Source organism: Sebastes fasciatus, chromosome 15 (assembly GCF_043250625.1).
Source record: "Sebastes fasciatus isolate fSebFas1 chromosome 15, fSebFas1.pri, whole genome shotgun sequence".
NCBI lineage: Eukaryota > Metazoa > Chordata > Actinopteri > Perciformes > Sebastidae > Sebastes > Sebastes fasciatus.
The window spans coordinates 18,160,457-18,178,293 of NC_133809.1; the positions used below are offsets into that span (position 1 = coordinate 18,160,457).

At 40.1% G+C, this 17,837-nt stretch overlaps 2 protein-coding genes across 4 annotated transcripts; both read right to left on the minus strand.

The window, feature by feature from the left end:
• Nucleotides 1-4,200: 4,200 nt before the first annotated feature.
• Nucleotides 4,201-6,846, minus strand: ngb (neuroglobin). Its single transcript, XM_074660335.1, has 5 exons — nt 6,706-6,846; nt 6,341-6,496; nt 5,786-5,894; nt 5,570-5,689; nt 4,201-5,462 (listed from the first exon to the last, which is right to left on the minus strand). Exons 2-5 carry the CDS (start codon nt 6,436-6,438, stop codon nt 5,310-5,312), a joined length of 480 nt encoding a protein of 159 aa, XP_074516436.1. The 5' UTR covers nt 6,439-6,496; nt 6,706-6,846; the 3' UTR covers nt 4,201-5,309.
• A 579-nt stretch (nt 6,847-7,425) lies between these two features.
• Nucleotides 7,426-17,835, minus strand: fam161b (FAM161 centrosomal protein B). 3 transcript variants are annotated; one of them, XM_074660320.1, is made up of 9 exons: nt 17,719-17,835; nt 15,999-16,189; nt 15,361-15,887; nt 14,394-14,698; nt 10,609-10,727; nt 10,329-10,496; nt 10,121-10,220; nt 9,869-10,035; nt 7,426-7,728 (listed from the first exon to the last, which is right to left on the minus strand). In XM_074660320.1, exons 2-9 carry the CDS (start codon nt 16,178-16,180, stop codon nt 7,584-7,586), a joined length of 1,713 nt encoding a protein of 570 aa, XP_074516421.1. In that variant the 5' UTR covers nt 16,181-16,189; nt 17,719-17,835; the 3' UTR covers nt 7,426-7,583. The 3 variants fall into 3 exon arrangements, with proteins under 3 accessions (XP_074516421.1, XP_074516420.1, XP_074516422.1); XM_074660319.1 differs by having other exon boundaries at nt 15,969-16,189; XM_074660321.1 differs by lacking the exon at nt 7,426-7,728 and adding an exon at nt 9,199-9,621 and having other exon boundaries at nt 15,969-16,189.
• Between the last annotated feature and the right edge of the window lie 2 nt (nt 17,836-17,837).

A 17,837-nucleotide genomic window follows, 5' to 3' on the forward strand; every position in this document is an offset into this window, starting at 1 on the left:
CTCATCTTGTGCCATGTACTCCTTATTGCTCTCCTCTACTGTGGTCTATGATGACGGGTTTTAAGAGGCAGTGAGTCACATTTCATGCGGTTAGTAGTAGTAGTAGTGCAAAAGTGAATGTGCACATGATGCCTTAAGGAAATGTGCAAAAGGATATTTTGCATACAATACTGGTTTATGACTAATAAAGGAATTGTTCAATTTTGGAAAATATGCTTACTTGCTTTTTTTGCCGTGGGTTATGAGAAGATTGGTACCAGGGTGGTACCAATCTTCTCATTTAACTCTGCAATACAGAAAATAAGCATGTTTTCCAAAATGTCTAACTATTCCTCTGAAGTCTGACAAAGTGCACTACTGATGACAGTGATTCCCTGGATCAAACTGTCTCTCCAAAGATAATCACAGAACACATTTGCTCATATATCAGAGCTGGGGAGAGGCGGCTAATGAATGCAGGTGCATGTTAGCTTAGAGTTTGAGGCAGTGTGTCTGCATACAAACTAGCCTCGGGGCAAGCCTCTGTACATACTGCAGACCTCATTGGTCCCTGAAACCACATCTGAGGCTGGATGGGGCAATTAATTGTATGAGCATCTGCTTTTACCCAAACCACACTGGAAAGCGGTAGCACCATAGTGCCAATGTTAGATGCTGTTCCAACAAAGTGGTGCAGTAGTACGTTTTCTTCAGAGAAACATCTCTGACTGGATGGATGTAATTTTTCTGCTGTAAAAGGGTTTGTAAGAAAACACCATTACATGCCTGCCATTATATACAGTGCTTCTTCGTTGCTAAGAGTTACGAAAGAAGAAAGAAAAGTCCCTGACATTTCCCCTGTCACCCGTGGCAACTGCTGAGAGCATGCTTCTCAGTGAAAGGTGAATTCCTCTGGGTGCGTGGCCCGTCGCTCGCCTTTCTCCTGCCCAGATGCTTAGAATAGAAAATGTCTCTGCCTCCTGCAGCAAACATATTGTCACTCCCATATGGGTTTGTGTAAGAATGCAAATGTTGCTTAATAAGTTGGTGGTGTTTAGTATTTACATAATATTTTTGCTCATATATGCAATTTTGTTAATAATTTTGAACTTTATATCTCCCCTATGGTACATCATAGTCGTTCAACACACGTATATAAAAAAGTTTATCCTTGACCTTTGAAATAACAAAGTCCATTTAGTAGCCATGCAAGAGCTTTCGATCCCATCTTCCTCAGTAGGTGGATTTTTTCTCACTTTTAAAGGATCCATTTAGTAATAGCTGTTCACGCAATCTTTCTCAACTTTCAATGTGATGAGATTGTTTTGTCAATTTGGTAGAAAATGTTTCTCAAGGGGATTAGTTTATTATATCAAAAGGTGTCAGGTATAAATTGCCTTCCTCATTATATCCACACGAAAGGTGTCTAAAATCTAATGCAGCACGCCAGGTGATGCAGGACATTTACACAAACTGTCTAAACAGCTAGAAAAAGAAGCAGTATGTTAGTGGAGCAGCCATTTCAGACTGTGTCTACACAAGATGCATTCAGGCATAGTATTGAGTGCAGGTCACCGGGGTTTTTGCAATGCTTAGAACCACATACACAATCAATGTAGTTACGCTCGAAAGAAAGTCAACTTGAAGCATAGAAATGCCCTTTGGAGTCGCGTTTGAGCGCGTATAGCACTTGTAAAACACATGCTGTGTGTTGATGGCTGCATAGATTAAAATAGTGCAAAAAGTGTACATGTTCCCTCACTCGCTTGATGGACGACTAATGCAGCTGAAACGCCTCCTGTTAGCTGTAAGTTAACACACCAAATGTGTATTAATCCGCAGTTGAAAATAGTCCTGAACAAATGCACTATTTACTCTGGTTTGAGTAACGTTTACTAAAAGCTACAGTGCCCACCTGTTTTGGGAAATGACTGCTTTTTAAAATGAGTCTGAGAAACAGGCAGGGAATTCAGAAAGTATTTAGAGACAGGCTATTGTATTGTTTCTGTCTTTTCATGGGGTTTATTGAGAATCAGAACATATATGAGCCCAGTCTTATCCTTTAACTCATTGCACTTCATGTTGGAAGCGACAGGCCGCTCGTTCCCACTGTTGTGCTTGTTGCTCGGCAGGCTTGTGTTGCAGACTCCAGCAGCTATCAGAGCAAACCTTATTAGCCTGAGCCTGCAAGCACAGTCACTGCCCACTCCTCACTTCTCTCCACAGCATGATTTAGGATGAGTGAGTGATTTGAGCAATGCCTTGCTTTCCTCCTTCATCCAAAACAAATGCACACACTCTGGACCACCGTCACTTAACAGTTGCCATGACAACGTCCAGTACCCCTTCATTCCAAAACACATTGCAGACTTTCTAAAAATAATGCGTGTTGTCTTTTCTCGCAGACCTCTCTCCAGACGACGACAGCCTTCAGAGAAAACCCTCGTACACTGCAAGGTAAGACTGTGGGACTATAGGGATTAATTAATTACCACAGGGGAAATAAAACACTTGCTGTATTTCAGTCAGTAGCTCATTGAATTTTGTTGCAATCTAACTATTGGTTGGTGACCTTGAGAGGGTCGGGTCAGTCTCCACGAAGCCCAGTGACTAGACAACTCTGGCTCAGTGTTGCTCTGCAGGCTGGAGCGAGACATGGAGCATAGAGCCAGCATAAATACAGCAGAGTCTCAGTGGGACAGAGAGAGTGGGGATAATGTTGGGAGGGCAGAGAGACAGATTAAGGCCATGTCAGCCACTGCTCCAACAGCAGAACAGACAGCCAGCTCATGGATGTGACTTTTACAATGATACAAGCAAATATGGGAGAAATGAGCCCTGTGTATTCAGATAAGTCATTACAACGACCCTCCCTCCTCCACTTCTCTCATTATTATGGCTTCACCTATAGGACACACACGCAAACTGATATTTAAGCAGGAACACAAACATCTGGAAGGATTTTATATGTTTTTGGAGGAAAATAAAAACACAAAAGTCCACATTTAAAAGAACAGAATGCAAATTTTGTGAAATTCTGCAAACAATCTTGATGTGACATTGTGCAGTTGCATGAGTAAGTGGGCTGATGTGCCTGAAGTCGCTCTCGTCTCTGTAGCCAAGGGCGATGAGCCATTCGGCGCTTGGATCTTATGTAACGCTAGGGGATGGGCTGTCAGTGGGAAGGAAATCAGGCACCGTGTGATTGATTTCAAACGCTGACCATTGTGTTGTAACCATCATCAGTCTGTAACAAACAATCTGAGAGCGAGAGGAAAACACACTGACCTCGTTCAGCAGTAAAATATCCACAGAAGATCACTTTATTTAGTCTCAAGTAAGCACACAACATGTTGTTTTAAAGTGTAGGATGGAATCCAGTTTACAAAGAGTGCGTGCTTGCATTAACTCTGATAACACTGTGCGTTTTTTGGTTGAAGGATAACTAGGTGAAGTCATCGCTGTTCAATAGCAGCTGATAATGATGAGGTAGACAGTGACACACCCAATATGTACAGAGCTGGATGTTAACGGGATAACATGCCAGTTATCAGACATGCCTGCTAAAAAAAGACCTAATGTCAGGTAATTGAAAACAGAGACGTGGAGAACAACAACCTGCATAGGGCTGTGTACTGACACTAAGAAAAGAATCACTATAAATACACCACATACACAGTCAGTTAATAACATTACACCTGTGGGCTGGAAAGTACAGACTCAACCGACTATGCAGGGATAAGATAGTTCAATAGAAAACTCTGCTTTTATAATTTTCCGTAAGGATTGCACATTTAGAAGTTTATCTCTAAGTATCTCTATTATTTTGATTAAATGAAACCCACACATGGTAATATATCTGGAGGATATACTGTATATCACATTTGAAAAAAAGAAACAAATCAATGCTCTTTCACAACACGTACATTTCAGAATATAAAAATAAACTTTGTAAATGTAAACTCAGACTAAAGCGATAATAACCACATAATCAGCAGCTTGGATTTACAGTTGTATGGTGTTATTATCTAATACTTGGCGCACTGTTGCTAAGTTACTTGGCATTATGACCATGAATGTCAATAACAGCTGAGGATGATACATACAGTGTTATGGCAGCAATAATAATAACACACACATATTGGACAGTGTCATCACACAGTATTATTTGTTCTATGTCAATAAATTAAAAGGAAAATAAATCATCATCAGTTAAGTTTGTCTTTGTTTCATAATCCAAAATATATATTCACTTCCATGTGTTGGAGAAACACAGGCCACTCTGCTCACCTCTAAAGCTGAGGTAATACTACATTTGTAGTCACAACAACACAGTTGATAAGCATTACTGAGATAAGCGACTACAGTACAAGAAACCTACTTTATACTAACGATGACTAGAAACTGAGCCAAGGAACAAAGATAATTCCTCAAAGATTCCCTTTACTCTAAAGTAAAGAGTTAACATAACAGTCTATTAGTTAGAGTTTAACAGTCAGCCGAAGCCTATTGAAATAACCACAACCTCTACTGAGGAGAGCATCACACACCGTGTTGAGTAAGGTGCACATGGACGCCTTAACAGTCATAGATGTCTGAAGAGAGCTATCAGAGAGTATAACAGTTCTTGTCATTATCTATTGAATATCATTTTTGATCAATAGGATAAATATTAGATAACAAAGTCACACACAAAAGTAATGATGTGTAATATCAATAGAAAACACAGTATGATTTTGATTAAGGTGGTAGGATTTTCTTCTGTAAAATCACATTGCTTTGTCCCAAAACTTCTATCATGTTTTGTAGAGAATCACTGTGTTCCAGTTAGATAGAGAGCTGCCGCGCTGGCCACAGTAACCATCACAGTTTAAGTAGTGTGTGATGCCTAAATATAATATCTAGTGTTTCACAATTGTGCAACTCTTTTAAGATACATCACAAAGACCACTACAGCCACTGTTATTTGAGTAGATATATCAAAGCCATTATATACAAAGAGACTCAACAGTTATCCTTGTTGCTTTTTCTCAGTGTGAGATTACAGGTCCAGACTTAGAAGAACCAAAGCAGGCTGGCTCAGATCCTCACAGCTGTACAGCAGCATTGTCTGGTAGCTAAACATCCACAGCAAAGAAAACAAACTCTGCGATTGGTCGACCCAATTGTAAAGTTTAACCACACCGACATTCGCTACTCTATGCGACCTCTCTCAAAGAGCAAATGTACAGTAGCCAAAGCCACAGTGCTGCAAGTTACACAACCTTATGCCAGGACAACCATGTTGAGTGATGTGACAGCAGCTGCTCAGCAGCCCCCTGCTGTGCGCCTCAGTCCGCCTTATCCTCCCCGTTCTTGGCCCATCCTTGGCTCATGGCTGCCACCACGATGCTGTACATGTTGAGCCAGGCTTGCCGCAGCGGTGCCGTGTAGGCCTGGCCCAGACTGCACTGCAGCATGTAGAGAAGGGACTCACCAACCACCTGAACAAGTCCAAAACAAACACAGAGAAAAAAAAACATATTTTTCACAGCTCATTCACTTGTGAAATTGCTTTTTTGAGAGTTGTACTATGAAATGTTGGTCCTACAGCAAATGACTGTGTGTTGACTCCCACTGCCTGATGCTTCCTCCCAAGGTTGAGCAGGAAGTCCTCCAAGGAGTGAAGGTCGTCCAGGTGGCTGACTGCTGCATCGATCACAAGCATCACCTGGTGCACAGATAACATGCAAATACACAGTGCTCAAAAGTGTGCAAGAGTACAAACTGTATACTTGTAGTGGTGACTGTGGTGAACAGAGCTCACCTTGGTGACATGTTCCAGGAACTCAGGGCTGGAGAGGCAGTCTTGTGTGGAGCCACAGTTTGTAGTGTAGTGGAAAAGAGTGAGGAGCGCAGGGTCCAGCTCAAACAGTCTACCACAGACAAATACCACACTATTCTATAGGTCTATATACACACGGCATGGGTTTGCCAAACATCCACACAGACACAAAATCAATCTACAAATCATACATCTACAAATCTCTCTCTGATTTAGCGGCAGCTGTCTCAAAGTAAATTGTGGATTATTGCAGTCGGTCGCCAAGCAACAAGTCAAGCTTCCGGTCCCTGCATGGTGAAAGTGTGCAGCGAAGGATCTAGTTTGATTCGCTCTGCACACCTGTGTCACATATTCACAAATACATATTCTAAACACCACAGCTATTAAGTAACAACACAAAAACAGCAAGATACTATTACTTATGGTTAAAGTGTTATTAGAATTGATGTTAATGAAAGGATAACAGCACACTGTTTTCTTCTCTTACAAGTCACTTTCACTGTCTAATTCCATTTGAATCATGCTGTAAAACATTACCTGGAAAACATGATGACACCATGAGGAACTTTGTTCTTGCCCAGGCTCTCCCAGCTGCCTCGTATCAGCTCCTTGTCTTTCTCTGACAGCTTCTCCATCCTCCCTCAGGCTGTAAACACGAGGCAAGTTCTTCTAGAGGGGAAACACACAACTCCTCTACAGGACAAGGAGGCTCAGTTTGAGGAAAGCCATAATATTCGAGTTAATCCACAGACGAAACGTCCGCCAACCCACCTGGAAAACAAAGTGGAGCATCAAGTGAGTGTAACACGGCTGATTTGTTAGTAATGTTTCAGATATGAAAAAGGGGGGCACGGCTGCAGGAGATATGATTCCTAGGCTAGAGATGCACAAACATACTCTACCTTCTTGAGGTCAGTCTTCTCTCTGAACTTCTTCTGGTGAAGCCGGGCTGAGGGGTCTGTCTGTGTGTGTGTGAGTGTGTGTGTGTGTGTGTGTGTGTGTGTGTGTGTGTGTGTGTGTGTGTGTGAGTGTGTGAGTGTGTGAGTGTGTGTGTGTGTGTGTATGTGTGTGTGTGTGTGTGTGTGTGTGTGTTTGTGTGTGCAGGCAGCAGCCTTGCCTGACTCTCTGGTGCACTTGCTGTCTCTTTCCCCAGCCCCACGGTGCAGTCAGGGAGACAAGTTCTGCCACGCTCTTATCTGTCACACTGGCTGCTATCTCTCTCTCCCCTTCCCGTTTGCCTCTTGATATGCTCTCTCTCCAGCACTGGGGACATTATTCATGCCACTGAAGGAGAAAAAGAGGGATCTCTCGCTTCTGCTCCAGAGAGGCTGCAGCGAGCCACAGCTCCTCCTGCAGGTGAACCAAGGACTAAAACATACAGAGACTACACATGCACACAACTCTATACACTGCACTTCACAAAATATTTGGCCTTTGCACTACTTACTTAAAAATCAAGAGAATTAAAAGAAATAAATAAATAAAAATGAATGACAGAATAACCAGAAAACACAACAAAAGTACTTCATGCAGTGCAATTGTTGATGGTTTAAGGCAGGAGAATGTAAACGCTCAGTAAAACCTGGTATGAACCCTAAAACACGAGTCCGAAACCAGGCCAGTATAATAAAAAGTTCAAGTTTACTAGAGGTCGAAAACAGGCAAACGGGAAATGAAGCGAACATTTATAGGGATCAGGCTCGAGAGCAGGCAGAGGGGTCATACCAGGCAAAACTCCGGCTGGCAGAGAAAATGGCTGGATTGCTAAAACAGAAGTACATTACATAATCTGGCGGGGACTGGAGTGGGCCGGTGCATAAACCTCTGGGTTGATGGGGAAGAGGGAACAGGTGTGCAGGTGGACAGGGGGGGTCGTGCGATGGGGAACGGCGGGGTTACTGCAGGGCAGGTGGCAGTGGCAGGATCTGAAATGTCAGCAGAGTTAGTACATGGCAGGGAAAAAGCAGCCAAGGAAAATGTGAGGCTAGGAATTGGCTGACATTGTGACAGTGAAGTTCATTTGAGGCCTATATCATCTATTCTAGGGTGTGTCTTCAGCTGCCTACATTTGCAACCCCATGCATTTACAGAATTAAATGTGTGGGAATTTATATATCTTACAGCAGCTGAAATAATAAAAGACCTGAACGCACCACCTTAGTGAAATTATATTGTTCATCTGCTAAGTAAAACCACTCCTCAAACAGCGTGATCATAACATTCAGTGGCCAAGCGCTCAGCCTCTCATTAATCTAAATGAGATGTGTTTGTTTGCCTCTCTCAGCTTTCTCAACACACATTGGAGGCAACTAGTTTGTTTAAATAGATGTCTCACTCGGATATTATCTAGCAGGTTGGGAGAGATTGGTTTTGTTTTCAGCCGTGCACCGGGGGAATCAGAGGTGCGCAGCGTTCTCCTGAGGGACTACAAGGCAGAGTGGGGAGGGATAAACTGTTCCCATGACAACCTGACAGGATGGAGCCTTTGAAGCTTTGTCATGTGATGTTTGAGATCTCAAGGAAGGGATTATCTTTTTAATTATGCTAAATTAATCAAATGCTTATTTTAATACCCAGACAGTCATAGTGAATACTGTTACAGTCACCTTTTCTCTGCCATACCTGTAGAAATGCACATCAGTCAATTGTATTGTATTCTATGTAACATATTGCACACTTTGAAATTCAATTTCAAACTTCAATGCAGTCAATAGTGTTACCTTAAGATGACCTACTCAAGCCAACATTACCTTGAATAGCTTCAATGCATGACACAGTGGCCTACAAAATGTAGACATTTGGTATGTACTGGCCTCCCATGACTACATTTTAATTGTGATTATATACATATTCAGACATTCCCATGTGGTTTGTTATTAAAAAATTATTTGTAGAATTCCTGGCAGTCAGCTGTCTAAGGACAAGCTCAGAGTGCAGGCCAGTGCACGAGCGTATTTGATGTGGGCCTATGGGCTTGGAGCGGACCACTGAACTGGTCTCTGTGAATGCATTATGCCCAGAGAGGGCTGTTTATTTAGGTGGCAGTGTGGCTGTAGAAATAACTGGGAACTTTAACCCAACCATCTGAGAACCATGTCAGACGCTTGGTGTCCTTACGGGACCTGCTGATTAAAAATTATACTTTTATTCATTTTTTTAACTAAGCTGAGGAAAATACAACTAAGAGCAAAAAACAGATTCTATTTCTCACGGTAAAAGTATAAACTGTTTTTATGGCTATCGGAAGATTCTTGATTTAGAGTGGGTGAAACACTAATTAATGTTACAGACACAGTGGTCTCGACTGGTGTTCTCATTTTGTTTTTGAACTGTTTTTCTGGTAACCAAGTGTTCATCATCCTCTAAATTACAGTGTTCATATTCCTGAGGAAAAATTGTTGTCATAAAACAAAAAGTAGCTTTTTTATTTTCATTTTTATAATCTGCTAGAAAGATCGTATACATATATACTCAAAGCATATGAAATATTATATATGTATATACATATTATAAACACATACACTTCTATAAACTGTTATTTTCTCCCAGTTGTAATCCCTAACATTTGTGATTGTAAGGTCCAAATGTTTTGTCATTTCATAATTTGTAGTTCCACATCTTAAACTATCAAATGCTTGGTGCGGATAGTTAGCCGTGACATGAATCATTTTTGAGGACAGTGTTGTTTTCTAGCGGAGAGGCCATAAAAAACTCTGTGCCGCCTGAACCTTTTTGATCATGGCATTTCTTCCACTTTGGACTTCACGCTCTTCTCTTCCACATCTTCAATTTTCTCCCCGTCGTCTACATTTTCCTCCCTAAATCAGACATGTTGGGTTAGAAAATGGCTATATTGTAATTACATCGAACTTTAACTTGGCAACACTATTTGTCTTTCTTCACTGAAGACTGCAGGGCAAGCGCAGAAAATTATGTAATGTAATATGACCAAACCACAAGAAGTCCTTGGCTCTCCAGCACCAGTGCTATTCATACTTTTACCGGACACGTGTGGTATTACATAGTGGATGAACTAAACTTGCTAAAAATTCTCACTCTGCATACCTGCTATGAATGTGATTCTCAGTGCTGCAGTTCTCATATGTATCCTCCTCAGAGCTGCATGATGTTCCTTCAACTGCTTCTCCATTTTCTTCAACAAATTGCTCCTTTAAGCCGGCTTTCTTCAGCTTGTTTCTGTATGTCTGCTCTGCGTGAGCCTTTGCATTTTTCTGTCAGTAATAAAAAACACAAAGTTTATGCTGGAGTGGGGCACATCATTCACAATGTGATGTAATCTTCTCAGCTGTCACTCACCTGTTTCACCTGTTCGAACAAATAAGGGCGTTCGCCAACTCGTGCCTTCATTTCCCGTAACTCCCTCATGTACTCTCTCATCCTCTGTTGGTCAGTCTCGCTTCATGTAAGAGAAGATTATAGTTTGAGCTACTGCGGCAGGCGTCTGTGGTTGTTATGATGCGAGTAACAAAGGTTGCAATATTGGAGAATGAACGACCTCACTCACCGATGGTGCTGTAGTTTGTCATTATACACTTCTTTCAAGCTGATGTGTGGGTCCAGCAACTTCGCATGGAGTGTGACTGTCTTCCTCATGGCCTGGGACCTCATTTGGTACTTCCTCAACCAGTCGGCACTTTCTTGATTCTTGCTATCCCTCATCTCCATGGACTTTCTGTGAAGGTCAAAATATTCTGCATGTCAGAGGATTTAGAGTGTAGAAACTATAGAGAGGAAAACATCTACTGTCTAAAGTTCCAAAGTCATGCCAAAATAATCCAAGTCACCTGATGGCCATGCAGCGCTTCCTTGCAGCATCTGTGATGTATGTAGGGAGTGTGTCTGCAGACAGTGATGTTAAGGCCCCAAGTGACTTGCTTCTGGTGAGATTACTTATTTTTGGTACCTGTAGATGAAAGGGAAAAAATAGTACAAATATATTGTTTGACCACATATTTCATCGACTTTTAAAATTTAGAATTAAAATACAACGTAGTGTAGTAGTAACACCAGCAAAGTATACATCAGTGTACAAAATGATGTAAGGCATATGTATGCATGGAAGACTTTCTGCCAAATCAGTGCAGCGAGTTGGGGCGGATATAGAAGGTTTTCTGTCAGATGATACAGCATACTGTAGCATGACTTAGAGTCACTGTGTGATCAAAGCCATTTAAGAATGATTTAGTCATTTGTAGAAATGTAAAAGTACTGCAGGAGAACTAAAGAAGACCAACATTGCCTGTCAATAAATAAATAAATTGTGTGGGGAAAAACCCCTCTGTACTGTAAATAAATACTATGCTTAGTAATAATGAGTTTCTTTCTTCCTTTCTAAAATATAGTTTTCAGTTATTGTTTGTATCAAACTAAAAAAAGAACAATCAATACAAAACACTTCACCAACATTCACAGACAAAATGACAACGATTAATTGATGAGATATCGATGGCTTTAACACTACACAGTTGGATGTTAATATCTATGAAATTACTCATAGAATAAGGTGTTTGTTTGTTTTGTATAAATCAGTATAAATCTGTTTCTGTAGTCATACATTTATTAACTATGAATTACCTTTATGATGTTAATCTACAAATAATGTGACTATGTATCTAGTAGCTTCTTTACGTGCCACACCTTCAGTAACAAGGCTAAATATATCTATATATAGTATAAATTAAATCAGAGGAATTTGCCCAAAAATGCCTGACATGGTGCACAAAATAGATCTCTGGTAATTGTATAATTTTGGGTATAGCCAGAAAATATATAAAAGGAAGACACTTTCAATGATCACAAAGTTCACTCTACCACTTTGGATTGGTGTAAATTACTGTTATTCTTATTGAATTACTGTTATAATTGTATATGTAATGCCCTCGTGTGGATCCTCCACCCAAATGAATGTCTAGGAACATATATAGAGATTGTCTTGTGAAATGAAAAGGAGTATATTATGTATACAGACGTAGGCAAAATTGTTGGTACTCTTCCGTTAAAGAAAGAAAAACCCACAAAGGTCACTGAAATAACTTGAAACTGAGAAAAGTAATAATAAATAAAAATGTATTGAAAATTAACTAATGAAAATGAGACATTGCTTTTGAATTTTGGTTCAACAGAATCATTTTAAAAAACAAACTAATGAAACTGGCCTGGACAAAAATGATGGTACTCTTAACTTAATATTTAGTTGCACAACCTTTTGAGGCAATCACTGCAATCAAGCGATTTCTGTAACTCTCAATGAGACTTCTGCACCTGTCGACAGGTATTTTGGCCCACTCCTCGTGAGCAAACTGCTCCAGCTGTCTCAGGTTTGAAGGGTGCCTTCTCCAGACTGCATGTTTCAGCTCCTTCCACAGATGTTCAATAGGATTTAGATCAGGGCTCATAGAAGGCCACTTCATAACAGTCCAATGTTTAGTTCTTAGCCATTCTTGGGTGTTTTTAGCTGTGTTTTGGGTCATTATCCTGTTTGAGGACCCATGACCTGCAACTGAGACCAAGCTTTCTGACACTGGGCAGCACATTTCGCTCCAGAATGTCTTGATAGTCTTCAGATTTCATTGTACCCTGCACAGATTCAAGACACCCTGTGCCAGATGCAGCAAAGCAGCCCCAGAACATAACCGAGCCTCCTCCATGTTTCACATTAGGTACAGTGTTCTTTTCTTTGGATGCTTCATCTCTTCGTCTGTGAACATAGAGCTGATGTGACTTGCCAAAAAGCTCCAGTTTTGTCTCATCTGTCCAAAGGACATTCTCCCAGAAGCTTTGTGGCTTGTCAATATGCATTTTGGCAAATTCCAGTCTCGCTTTTTTATGATTTGGTGTCCTCCTGGGTCGTCTTCCATTAAGTCCACTTTGGCTCAAACAGTGACGGATGGTGCGATCTGACACTGATGTACCTTGACCTTGGAGTTCACCTCTAATCTCTTTGGAAGTTGTTCTGGGCTCTTTGGTTACCATTCGTATTATCCGTCTCTTCGATTTGTCATCAATTTTCCTCTTGCGGCCACGTCCAGGGAGGTTGGCTACAGTCCCATGGACCTTAAACTTCTGAATAATATGAGCAGCTGTAGTCACAGGAACATCAAGCTGCTTGGAGATGGTCTTATAGCCTTTACCTTTAACATGAAGGTCTATAATGTTCTTTCTGATCTCCTGAGACAACTCTCTCCTTAGCTTTCTGTGGTCCATGTTCAGTGTGGTACACACCATGATACCAAACAGCACAGTGACTACTTTTCACCCTTTAAATAGGCAGACTGACTGATTACAAGTTTGAAGATACCTGTGATGCTATTTACAGGACACACCTTAGTTTAACATGTCCCTATGGTCACATTATTTTACATCTTTTCTAGGGCTACCATCATTTTTGTCTAGGCCAGTTTCATCAGTTTGTTTTTTAAAATGATTCTGTTGAACCACAATTCAAAAGCAACAGCTGATTTTCATTAGTTAATTTTCAGTAAATTTTTATTTATTATTACTTTTGTCAGTTTCAAGTTATTTCAGTGACCATTGTGGGGTTTTCTTTCTTTAACGGAAGAGTACCAACAATTTTGCCTACGTCTGTATAAATGAGGAAAATATCAAGCACTGTCAAAATGGGGCTTGAGTTGAACTTGATAAAATATGAGTTGGAGAAAGTTTGAAATACAACTGTTGAAGGGAGGGGTGTATTCCCTCTCTGGACAGGAACCACTGAACATATTTCAAATAGCTTTACAGTTCCACAACTGAGGGGACTGGTCTGAACGGCCTCAAGAAAATAACACATACGCCACACAAGAACTTAACCCATACAATAAATCTTTTACCATCAAACACATTACTACCAAAGACACAGAATAGAAAGTCAAATGTGACCAGGTCAAAGTCCTCTGTCACACGTTAAGTAAACACTTCTGAGTGTTGAGGGACCACAGGAATACAGATGACAGATAGAGAATTGCAAAGACGACACAAACTGTAGGGTAAACATCTGTTCTTATTGTGACAGTTATTGTACATGTGGTGCAATCATAGTGATATGGACCTTTTTAAACGAGCAAGGATTTACTGTAGGTAGTCAGCACTGTTTGTCATATAAACATTAGAGGCTTTAAGGAGGGCTAGTGGTTTCCAACCAGCATTAATTAAAAAAGAGAAGGGTATTGAGTTGACAAAGTGGTGGGTGGATGTGTCTCGAGCCATGCATCAAACAGAGTAATGTAAAACTAAAATGTGAAGCCATCTGGTGCTTTGGAGTCCTGGATGTCTTCTTATGTAATTCCTCAAGAGACACTGGCTATTCAAGACATTATTCTTTACATTTTATTGATGTAATGCTACTGATGCTCAGACCCCTGCCTACCATAATTAGGCAGGGGATTACTGAAATACATAAAAAATAATCAAAGCACAAAATTCAAAACGAAAGAAACTAAATTAGCTCATATTGTGAGAAGAAACTAAAACCAAACTACACTGAATTAATGCATAAAAACAACTAAAAAAATGAAACCATTTTAACATTTTCTCATATTAAACAAACAGGTGCGTGGTAAAGAGTTTTTACCTGCGAGTGTTCAAGGCTCATCCTACTTTGCCTTGCAGGGAGAGCTGATGTCCTCAGAAAGAAGGGCTGACATTTTATCATATCTTTACGCTGTGTTTTCCTCAGCCCCTCTGTCTGCAAGGCTTTGTGCAGCCTGCTGAAATCAGGGATCTGCTGGATGATTTTTGGCTGGAAGCTGGGCCTCTCATCCAGGAAGCCCAACTTTTCTTTCTTGGTGCGCTCAGCAGTGCGAAGTTTCGGGTGGCCAGACGCAGTAGGATGTCGGACTGCTGTCCGAGCGGGGACTTTTCTGCAAAGCTCCTGGTCTGCACAGAAATACAATAAGGTAACTGCATAAAGTGTATCAGACGTACGGTATACATGCATCCAATATGACATGATATGAATTAGGTGTGTAACATTATAATTACTTTCAATACATTTTATTAAACTTACAGAACAAAGCACTGCCTTGTGTATAGGCTGCTAAAAATAAAAAACAAATCTAAAAGGGTGTGACATCACCACAGTTTCACTATGATTTTCAGGTTTGTGTTTAATGTTTATCAGGAAGTCTTGTTTCTACAGAGCATAACCTACTGTATACTATGAATTTTATGAATCATTACATATCTTATATGTACTGATACCAGTGGTTCCCAACGTGTCAGGACCCTTAAAGGGGTCTAAGATAAATCTGAAGGGTTCGGAGATGATTAACAAGTTGAGAAAGAAGAAGAAGAAGAAAATAATTCTTATGCACAAATTATGTTAATTTAACTTCTCTTAAATTATATCTTTGTGTGTAGGGGTCACAAGTAGGCATTGCCTGGCTATAAAGGGTCACAAGCCAAATACAGTTGGGAACCAGTGGCCTATATGTTGTTCTAAGATAGCAGTTTGTAAAGTGACACATCAAATTATGTTACAAAGACAACTATTATACCAAACAATAGCCAGTATCCTTCCATCAGAAAATGAAAACCACCTTTGAGCTCCGAATCTGACGAGTCTTTCACCTCTTTGTGAGGAGGTTTCCTAACAGTAGCAGCCTTGTTTTTCTGATCATGTGAGACCTGGTTGAACATTGCTATCAGCTTCTCCCTTTTCTCCTTCTCTCTCTCCTGGAAGCTGAAAGGTCTTTGAATGGAGAGCAGGAGGTCCCTCCTCTGCTCATGGCTCTGCTTCCTCTCCTTCTCTCTCACCTTCATCATCTCCTGATAGAGGGGCTGAATGACGTGGCTGGGCATGGGGAGAGCGCAGAACTTCCTCTGACACTCAGCCTCGTCCTCCTTCTCTTTGCTCTCTTTTGTTGTTTTAGATAAAGCGAACCGCTCACACTGTTGAGTCCCGGCAGGAGTCAGCGTGGAAACCCTGACTGAACAACTCTTCCAGTTTGAAGATACCAAAGCTGGAGAAGATAGCTTGGGCCTCTCTGACTGTCTGGGATGGTGCAAAGTCTCTTTGTCTGAGGTCAGGCCAGATGTAGAGGTGGATCTCATCATTCCCAAATGTCTGAAAAAACAGTACAGATCTTTAAGAAAATAGATATGTTATAATTATGACAAAACATAAAAGACATTTGAGGGAACCTACTTGGCCTTCAGCTCATTTCTATCACCGTACCCTCGGTCTACATCTGTTGATAGTAGAGAGTTCTGAAGAATCCTCCTCTCAAGCTCCTCTTTTTGTCTCGTCTCTGTCTCCTGCAGCTGCTGCCTGAGGGTCTCACTCAGGGCCTTCAGCTGCTGTCGGAGCAATAACTCTGATCTGAGTCCATCTTCCGGCAAGGTGTCCAGCTTTGGCATATTTCTGACCTGTGACACGAACAAAGGTTGTGAAAGGTTGCTTATTCCTGTAAACAAAAAGTTCCTCTGTTTTGAGATAGTGACGAAATGCTAATCAATTCATCTGTTTGTCTATCATTTTGAAGAAAAAGTGTACAATTCCAACATAGAGTTTTACACAAAATAATAAGATGTGATCTGTGAAAAAATAAGACACATCCCATTATCGAAAATAAGCAGGGAGAAGAAAAATAACAACTCACAAAGTTCACATTGCCCAATTATTTGATCTCAGTTAAACAACATTTTAAATATAGCAGAGATAATTAGTCAATTAATTGATTGGCTGGTGGACAGAAAAATAATTGGCAACAGTTTTGATAATTGATTAATCATTTATGTAATTTTTGTAAGCAAAAATGCCAAAAAATCTCTGTTTCCAGCTTCTCAAATGTGAATTTGTTTAGGTTTTATTAGTTATAAATGGTTTTCTTCATTGTAAATTGAATATATTTGAGTTTGGACCATTGATAGAACAAAACCATCCATCCATCTGCAACAAAACATGCAGTTTAAATACTGTATGTAACCATGGGCTCTGAGAAACTGTGTTTTACTACTTTCTTACATTTTGTTGACAAAATGGTCAATTGTTTATTCGAGAAAATAACAAGATAGATTATAAATTGAATGTCTTTAGATTTCACAGTGTTGGGTTTGGACAGGATAAGCAAATTGAAGACGTCCCCTTGCGCTCTAGGAAATTGTAATGTTTTGTTTTTTTTACTAAACCTGCTGGTTTACAAAGCACTAAATGGTTTAGGACCAAAATACACTTCTGATCTTCTGCTATGTTATGAACCAAATATCTGGAACAACCTCCCAGAAACCTGCAGGACCGCTCCAACTCTGAGTTATTTTAAATCAAAGCTTAAAACTTTCCTGTTTGCTGCTGCGTTTTATTAAACCAGATAATGATCTTATACTGCACTAAAGCTTTTACTCTTGTGTGTTATATTCTATTTTAGCTTCTATCCTATAGCTTTTAATTTGAGCTTGTTTTTATTTTCTAATCTTTAATGTTTTTATAACTGTTTTAATTATGTCTTAATGTTCTTTTGTAATTTGTCGCAATGTTCTTGAATGTTTATGTAAAGCACTTTGAATTGCCCTGTTGCTGAAATGTGCTCTAAGAATAAAGCTGCCTTGCCTTGCCTTACTATCTTGTGACATTTTACAACATATAATACATAATTGTAAATTATTAATAAATAAATAAAAAATGATGATGGTTTCAAAAGTAGTCAGTTTTGTATTTTAAAGCTTGCTAATATTAAAAAAAAAAAAAAAAAATTACATCAAACTTTCTGACAACTGCACATCCGGTGTGTAAACGGGTTACCATAGTAACCACACCAGCGCTCTCAACATGGTAACGTCGGTTTAAGGAACAAGCTAATTTTCTATACGTATTTACTTTACTATCATTATATACAAACCTTTCCTGCCACTTTAAAGCACATGATAAACACAAAAAAAAGTAATAATGAGCCGCTAACCTGGTAAAAGAGGAGTTTTGGGAAGAAGTGTTTCTCGGCGTCGTCCTCCAAACGTAAACTAACTAAACGACTGACGTCACTGCTGCGTGCTCTGCGTCACTCTGCGTGCTCTGTGATTG